At 42.4% G+C, this 9,278-nt stretch overlaps 1 protein-coding gene across 3 annotated transcripts in view; it reads right to left on the bottom strand.

The window, feature by feature from the left end:
* Positions 1-4,972: 4,972 nt before the first annotated feature.
* Positions 4,973-9,278, bottom strand: part of RASAL2 (RAS protein activator like 2) — a 264,165-nt gene continuing 259,859 nt past the window's right edge. For 2 of the 3 annotated variants that reach the window (XM_008145887.3, XM_008145888.3), the window contains exon 18: positions 4,973-6,521. In XM_008145887.3, coding sequence (XP_008144109.2) covers positions 6,357-6,521 — 165 coding nt within the window. In that variant the 3' untranslated portion in view covers positions 4,973-6,356. The remainder of the gene's footprint in view (positions 6,522-9,278) is intronic. The other variant, XM_054712291.1, reaches the window with a different exon arrangement.

Genomic DNA, 9,278 nt, shown 5'->3' with positions numbered 1-9,278 from the left:
CATATGTGAAGAGGCTAACTGTGGAACTCAGACCTCCACCAGCACAAAAGAAAATGTCATATGCAACTGGTATGAAACAAGGGAAGGTGGAGGTATTTGGGAACAATAACTTTGAGAATAACAAGCAAACTAGAACAACAACAAAATCAAAACAAACAAAAAAACAAAAACAAAACCCAAATCCTGAAACAAACCCCATTAATCTCTCTGGGGGACTAAAGAGAGGACAGTAGTGGTTTGGGAAGCCAAGTGGGGCCATAGTTCCAAATATAGGGGCTGCTTTCATTACCAGTGACAATCTATTAAAGGGATTTTAAATTCTCCAGAATGAGGAGCTCTCTGGGGTCTTATCACAAAACCATACTGTATGTTCATGCTATTTGCCATAAATCTAAATATTTCTTACCTGTAAGCTGGGAAATTCTAAGACATTGTTTTTAATGTTAAAATATACCTTCAGAATAATGTTCCTGCATATATATTTTTTTCTTAGTCTTTCTCCAAGTGTCCTAATCACCCAGATATACATGCAAGAAATAAGAGAGTAATATGTCACATACCATAGCAACTTTAGTCTGAAATGTTTAAAGTTTATTTGAATTCTTTGTAAGATTATCAATAAAAGACCTCAAACGTATCTATATCTGTACATGTACAAGAACCATCAAAAATTATTCACAGAACAAAAATAAATCTTCTTTAGAACAAACCCAGGTAATGAAATGCAGATATGGATCTCACATGTGGAACAATCTAAGTGCTACCAGCACAAAAATATGGCTTTAAAAATAAAATAAAATCTTGGGTTTTGTTTTTCTAAGGTGTATTTCTCTTTCTTGAAATAAAAAATAAATTATTTAGAGCTATCATTGTAAAATAGTCATGTGTATTAACACACTTTTATTAAGGCCCTGGAGATGAAAAAAGAAAAGCCAATTTAAAAGGTAAATTCCTCACAGGTGTGATTCAGGTTAATGTGCTGCTGTCTGCTTGAGTTAATTTTAACGTAACTAGGAAATGTCTAAGCACCAGTCAAAACTTACGCTTTGCTATTTATTTCAACTTCTCTGCAGGAGAGGGGTTATTGACTCACTTAGTATTTAATCTTTTGGTGAACTGGAAATTGAAATTTTCCCCTTGGGAGTTTAGAAATGACACAGATATGTTATTTATACACAAATGTGTACCCCCACACAGATGATGGAGGCTCCTAAAACACAGCTTCTGTGATAATCTATCTACAGCAGGTACATCTGGTTCTAGGTCCCAAACTAAAAAATTCCCTAGGGAAAAATGAGGGCATTTGATTGAAAAATAAGAACTGAGTAGGAAATTAAAATGCATGATGAAATTTGGGCAAAAACTACCATTTTGCTTTCCTTGGGTGGCTTACTGCATTTGCCAAGTCCAGCTGGGTTAGTTATGCAAACACCTGAGGACTAACTGATCAGGAACCAAAACTGCTTCTTTCTGGATCCCACTGATCTTCACCGATCTGAATCCAGATCAGTGAGATTCAACTGTCTTTCTATGACACCCTGAGGTATCAATAATGAAACCTAGGGTTCTTGAGACAATGTCAAATTAAATCAATTTCAAGTTACTTTAATACACACACACACACACACACACACACACACACACACACACACACACATATAACACATATGGTACATTTTTAAAAAGAGAGAACCACTGTCATACAATCTAATAAATGAGAACAAAATCTAAACAACCCAAGAAAGTTTGGGAATCACTGCTCTGTAGGTGGATTAACATTCAGAAAGAGGAAGCCCAGGATTTGTGTTTTGTGTGGGTGTGCACATGGTGTCTACAGAAACTGTCTCTCCACATACCTATGTATTTTAAGTGCAGGCAAGGCTGTAAATCCTCCCGTTTCCTTGAACCTCTGGGCTATTGAGAAGGCTGCTGTGCACAGTCCCCTTTTGGATCATGTTATCTTCCTCAGTTTCTTTCACTCTTCATGAGATATTTATCATATCTCATGCAAATTTCATCACTGTTGTCTTTCCTAAACTCAAGAGCTCCATAACTGGGTCATGACCACAAGAGAATGCTTCTGGAACTAAAGCAATCACTCAAACACAGAAGAGATTCTATTTAAAAATTCAACACCCCAGTATATCTTACTTAAAAAACACACCAAAAAACTGCCCTAGCTAGTTTGGCTGAGTGGATAGAGTGTCGGCCTGTGGACTGAAGGGTCCCAGATTTGATTCCAGTCAAGGGCACATGCCTGAGTTGTGGGCTCGATCCCCAGTATGGGGCATGCAGGAGGCAGCCAATCAATGAGTTTCTCTCATCATTGATGTTTCTATCTCCCTATCCCTCTCCCTTCCTCTCTGAAGTCAATAAAAATATATTTAAAAAAACCAAACATAATAAAACTAGTAAAATAGGTCTTTCCAATTGACGTATAAATAAAAACAAATTCTTGGCCCCCAGGTAGGGGTGGGAAGGCAACTGTTTACTGTTGGGGCAAACAGGAGGTTTCACTGCTAGACTTGAAAGGGGAAGGTGACGGGAGAGGAAAGCCCCTCCGCTCTGCAGGAGAAGGTGGCCTCCAAAGGCGTGGCTGAAAAGTCAGCAAAGCTGTGGCATGGGCTTCGGAGCTGCTGAGTCAGGCCCAGCGACAAAGTCCAGTCTGGTGGCAGGCCTGGGGCTCAGGGTCATATGGGACTTGGTCATCCTGAAGAGGGTTCCTTCCCCAAGTTCAATCCCACAACCAGACTTCTCAGGAACTCCCAACTGGACATAACTAGGGCTAAACCTAATGGAAGGAAAACAAACACCAATGCAAGCTCACTTGATGGCCACTGTCTCACTCTGGGGCTTCCAAAAAAGAACTGCTCCCAACCTGGTGTACCTCTGGGGACAGGGTGGACAGAATTGCAGATCCACAAGCAAAGACCACAGGCAGACTAGGATGTGAGAAGCCTGACTTTTAAAGTCAAGCTCATTCTCAAGGGCACACAGTGGTCATGACAGAAAATTCTGCTTTCCCTTCCCCTGACAGCATCACAGGGAAAGGTGGAAGCAGCCCAGAAAAAGCTAATTCTGACCAACTTGATACCAAGTGGAAAAAGCCAAAAGCTACAGCAGCATGGTTATCTCATTTTTCTATCTTTCTTGCCGACAGATTGCCCCAGACCCCAACGGCACCTGGGCGATAGAGCCCGGCACACAGACAGTGCTCGAGTTGCTTAGTTACAACCTCCCCTCTGTCAGCGCTTAGTATATTGCAGAGACTCAGGGAATATGATGACTTGATGGAAATGTAACTCCTTTGGCCTATTGATATAAAAGGGGAATATGAAGCTCTTTTCCTGAATCCTATCAGCACTGTTCTTGTCAATGGCTACGTTTGGCTGGTAGTGGGACAAGCTAAACTTAGTAAGCATGCCCCCTGATCTCCAAATTCCACACAATCCTGTTCTCTGCAGTGCACACAATGTGGCGATGTGCTGGGTAGAAGTGCAAGGCCGGGCCATCTGAGTCCACCCGCTTCTTCCCCATGTCTCTCCTCCCAATAGCACAGAGGCTGGTACCTACTGGGGCTGAGCAAAGCCAGCGAAGCTATACCTCCTTAAAAAGTCAGCTCTTGCTGTCTTCTTCCATACTTGAGAAAAAAACCTTTCAGGATAAGCTCTATAGATTGCAGCATTTTCTAAAGAAAAACTCAGAAAAATATTTGTATAGAAACAGGCTCAAAGGATAATCTAACATTTAACATCTGGCAACAACTCTGAACTTCTAGCTTATGTCTAACTTTATTATTTTTTATTCTCTTCTCTTCATTCGAGATAACCTGATAATAGAGGGCTGCATAATCTATCCAAACATTTGGGCATTTAATCTTCCAAAGTAGGCAGCTCTAAGGAGCTCCCACATGCCAACAAGATAAACTGCATCCACCAAAAACACATTTGATGTTTTGTGTCTAGGCCCCCAGGACAGGTAAGTTTACCAGCCCGCTGTAACCCATAACCAGCATCTGAGAGCTTCCGAACCTCAAGCAGCACATCACCCATGTTACATACGTAAGGCCCTTGACACCAACGATACTTTTACCAGGTTTTCTGCAGCACAGTTGAAGGCTTTTTACGAAGAATGAATTAGAGTTAAACCTGGCTAAAGCTGAGAAACAGCGGACCTATGTTTATGTTATTCTCTCCCAACAAAGGGCACTACTGCAGAATTGGTTACCCCCCATCCCCATTTAAATAAATGATTTTGACTACAGTGTGCCCTCAGCTTGGAGAGGAGAGAGAAGAATTTGTAAAATAACCACAAAGGGTCAAGAAAATACATGGGTACCAAACATGTGGGCATGAGGTCTGCAGATCAGATAAGCACTGTGAGAAACTTCTGTTTGAGATTTCTGACTGGCACAAATGGGAGTGTTATGAAGGGAAATGCTTTAAAAGTTCGTGGGTTGGGGAGGCTGCTGAGATACAAGGACCAACACAGAGACCCACCTGAGAGAGGGCAGCGCTAAAGTGTCAGAATATAAGCTGGGGCACAGCGAAAGGGACTCGGGGCCGCTGTCTAGGCTTCACTCAAAAGAGGACCCAATAGATAAACGTTCTCCTGTTCCCTTCCAAATATTCTGTTATGTAGAAACACTCACTCCTGCACAGGGCTCCCTCCGGTCTTTCTTCCCCCACACCTCTTTTCCTTTTTAAAAATTTCCTTAAAGTTTATCATTTAAAAGAGCATGAACTTGAGAAATGTTCTCTGCCAAATGAAACAGCTCCTTAGATCTTGCTTAAAGAGATTCAACACCCTTTTAACATTATATCTCACAGCACAGAAGGCATGAACGAGTTCTATTTGTGTGGCTATATGTACACATGTGTGAATAGATATGTATATATATTTGTATATATAATGGCTAATATGTAACATTCTATGCTTCTGATAATCAGGATTGCATTCACGATGACAATTCACACCTCTGGAAAAAAGGAAACCAATCAGCTTCCACGACTGTTTCTGTCCTACACCAAAGCCAAGAATGACTACTGGTGAGACAGTAATTACTGATGATCTACTGAGAGCATGGGGGCAACACACGGAACGCGCTGCCCCCCACTTAGGGTTTCTTTTCTTACAAGAGGAGTCATCACTTTTCAGAGTGACGCTTCAGATCTGGATTTCCTTCCCAAATTTTACTTAAGTGATTAAAGGAGCAACTTAAAAGTTAAAGACTGAGATAAGATTACCCTGCCTAGAGATATGCTAGTATAATGAATAAAATCTTTATCCCAAATAAAAATTATAATTTACAAATAGAAAATGTTTTGTTTTTAAATCGGAAGTAGTCAGAGATTCCTGCTATGGTGTGGTTAGCCCTTTTCTGTGCGGAAGAAAGGGTGTCTGTTTTGGATGATTTATGGACAGCATATTGGAAGAACCTCTCCAGGGGAGAGTAAACCCTGTTGGTGACGCTGCTGCCACCATGGGGGAGGGAAGGGCAGTGTGTGTGGGAAGGTGGAGATGGTGTGTAGAGACACAAATATTTATAGTTTTGTAAACTCTAAAGAGGAAAGAGGACACCCTTTATTACAACTGGGGTAAAAAAAAACAGCCCCCTATCTAAAATGGAAAATTCCCATCTGCTATAGACAGAAGGGATAAAACATCAACAGGAGTTCAATAGAACTCACTCCTAAAGTCCAGTTTTGATGCAAGAGCTCTCGTCTGTGTCCTCTGAAGCAGCGTATCCCCAAAGTGGAGTAGCTGTCCATCCAGAGCCAGTCTTGGTTGATCAGTGGGATTAACTGTTTTGTTTAGACCTTAGTATTTGCATGTTTTCCTAAAGGACCAGGGGGCCGGAGTGGGATTTTTTTAAACAGGCAGATGAATCCCTGAAAAATTGATTCTGACAATGTTCTATTGTACGCCGTGAGCTTCTACCAGACAGACAGACACTGGGTCTCTACCTACTGACCCACTGGGCTCATTTCTCACTCATACAACTAACAACTGCAGTGCTTTCAACAAGAGAAAAACAATAATAAAAATAGCAATAATTAAAAAGGTAATCTACATTATTAACTTCCTTTGGGTATATTACAGTGGCATTTTCTGTACATGGCCCAGAACTAAGTTCCCTATGTACACAGAGACACGGGGGAAAGCATCGACCTTGGAAGTCTTCGCCTTATGCCCTGAAAGACAAGGTTCCTTTTTCAATTGAGTTTCTCACCTCACTGCTGTTCTGAAGTAGCAACATTCTGTAAACCTGGTGGGGTTGGGGGAAGGGCAGGGGACAGGAGAGCGGGGACATTTCCTTCTGTCTCCTCCCACAGTCTGTCTAGTCACCAAGGCCGTCAGCAGCTGCTGTTTTTGAATTCACCATTCTCCGTGATGGAAAGCTTGGTGGGGTTGGTGGGAGAGAGGCCATTTCGGACCTGCATGCTGTACCGCTCCTTCACCTGGGTCAGTGCGCTCATCAGTCTGGTGTTGGCCGAATCCAGGGACACGATCCGTTTTTCCTACAACACACCAATCATGGCTTTATTCCGGCTCCACACAGGAAATCATACCATAATATCTTTAGAATGACTGTTCTAACACTTTCTATCACACTGCTGCACGCATGATGCTTTCTGGATCAATGGAACGTCTCTGCCTCTTTCTGCACACCGAGTCCAACGGGTCTGTGCTTATTTTCTCTTTTTGTCCTGTCAGCATAGCAGGATGTGTTATTAATAATCCCTCAGGACACTAAGATATCATGGTAAAGTGACACCACGTGTTACTTCAGACGATGCAACACAGGGTCAGGCTGCCTGACTGTATTAAGTGCTTTTGGTCAAATTTAAAACATGGACATTAGATGGCAAAGAAAGAAGCACCAGAGGTTTCATTTCACAGAGAAGTGCAAGTGATCTGTGGGTCCTTAGCCCCCAAAGAGGGCACATCAGTTGTATTTGCAGAGAACTCACATTGTGCTCAAGATAAAAACAACACATGGTGGCAGTTTATAGTCACCAACAAAGTGAGGATGCAACACGCAAGAGGGGGGAAAGCAGCCAAAAGCTCAGACCAGGGAGTTACTTGGATACAGGTAGGGAGGTGTGGCCGAGAGGGGTGCCATAAACATAACACATGAAAACAAACAGAGAACACAAGCTCCTGGACTCATTCCAGCTCAGAGTTACTCCAGGAAAGCTACCCGACATGGAGAGTGCTTTCATTTCAGTTTTGAGTCTCTGAAAAACAACAACACACGCTTTAGAACCAGTATTTTGGAGCCAAAGGGTGTTGAATACAAACACATTAAAAAAAAAAAGAAGAAAGAAAACCTGAGGGGGGAGAAAAAGCCCCCCCCCCTCAAAAAAAAAAAAAAAAAGCATCTCAAGAAAAGTAGGGCCATCTAAATTAAAAAAAAACAAAAAACACCCTACCAGCGAGGTAAATCATTCCAGAAGTTAATGCCAAGAAAAGCTGGCTTTGCCTATGCCCATGAAATTAAAAAGAAAATGGCAAATGAGGAACAACCCCCAAAGCCAAAAGGAGCTTTCCTACCCCAGAAGCTTCTGCATTTATGGGGAAAAGCATGGTAAGGTGAGTCACGGTCAGGCTTGGAGAGGACAGGAGGACTGAGGCTTTGGCGCTGCTCCTTGCTGTTGAAGCCAGCAACACCGGGCCCACGGGGGCTCTGTAGGGAACTCACTGCAGCGGATACAGAGTAAAGACCACTGCCCAAGGAGCGGGGGGGCAGGGGGGAGATTTAGATAAAAGTACAGACACAGCATCAAATGACGCTTCCCTACTCTGGGGTGGGGCAGGGATCTGTAAGGCAGCAGTGTGGTGGTCATAGTTTCAACAGTATAAAAACCAAAACCCAGCTCATGCTTACTATCATTAAAAAAATAATTCTTCCTTTCCCTGATGGAGAACTCAGGTGGTAAAATACCCAAAATCAGCATTATTAACTAACCACTAATCTAGTATGCTTTTGACATTGGAAGGTGAGTATCTTGTTGGAAGGATAGGCAAAACTCAAAGAAAGAAAGATCCATGAGGCTTTAAAAAAATGATAATAATTTTAAAAAATTACAGCCAGTGGAATTTACTGGGATAATAAGTATAGATCTTTTCCAAGTCAGTCAGTCGGTAAGGACTGGCCCATGGTTATTAGAAAATAAGGACTGGGAGCCAAATCTGATGTTTTGCCCTATGATCCCTAGACAGAAAAACAAATTTCTTGAAATAATGAAAAAAGATAATTCAACATTAGGCTAATCTATAAGGCCTCAATACTAAGGAATATTCATTAGACTAGCATATCTCTAGGATTTTCCAGGTTTATAAAAAAATTAGGCATTATAAAACATCATTTGATTCTTAAAGGGTTACCAAGAGGTTAAGAATGATTGTAATTATTTATTGACTATGAGAGTAACAACAGAAGCCAAACAACTCCTCTCCCCCAAACCGATAAAAGTTTCTAAGTGGAAAAACTCCATTTTGTAATTCCCCTCACTGCCAACTTCTCAAAATAAAACAAAAAGTAAAAGAAAAAAAAAATCAAATAGGGACTTTTGAAGCTCATGTTTAGTTGACAAAAGATGCTCTGACATTGTGATTCTGCCTGGACTGAAAGACAGAACAATCTGGTCCAGGCCTGACAGGAAGGATGTCAAGGGTGGGGAGTCAGGAGCTGGAATGTGTAGGAGGCCAGTGCACTGGGCCAGGCTGGGAACTGCTCGGCTAGAGAACGACAGGGTTTACTTGCCTGTTTGAATAATCTCATCTCCATTTAGGACCTGTAATTTAACACAGTGGAGGTATCACTTGCAACAGTACCTAGGCAGCTGCTTGCTTCTCAGAAGAGGAAGCCCTTCTCTGTTCTCCATCTGAGTCACATGGAGAGATCCTGGACGGGGGTGAAAGGTGGCACAGGCCCTGGACTGATGTTTGAGAAATGGTCCCTTAGTACCATCACCAGGCTCCCCATGGCCATGCTACAAGGTCCAGGACAGTGGACCCGCCCTCACCGATGGAGTGCTCATCCTCCCCCTTTCAGGTAGAAAGCGGCTGGCCCAGGCTGGCCTTGCGGCATGAACTGACTCTAGGAGATGGAGAGGCTGAATTCAGGGACAAGCCTTTCCTGTGGGACACAGGGCTGCTGAGAGAGATGAAAACCAGTTCACTGGGCATCCGGCATAGCATTTTGGGAAATGCTGGGCTCAACTCTAGTATAAGGAAAGATACTCTATTCATTTCAGAAATGTTTTTTCTAC

Source organism: Eptesicus fuscus, chromosome 22, assembly GCF_027574615.1.
Source record: "Eptesicus fuscus isolate TK198812 chromosome 22, DD_ASM_mEF_20220401, whole genome shotgun sequence".
In the NCBI taxonomy this organism is placed as follows: Eukaryota; Metazoa; Chordata; class Mammalia; order Chiroptera; family Vespertilionidae; genus Eptesicus; species Eptesicus fuscus.
Note: the sequence above shows the minus strand (reverse complement) of the source record. Positions and strands in the feature narration are given on the sequence as shown.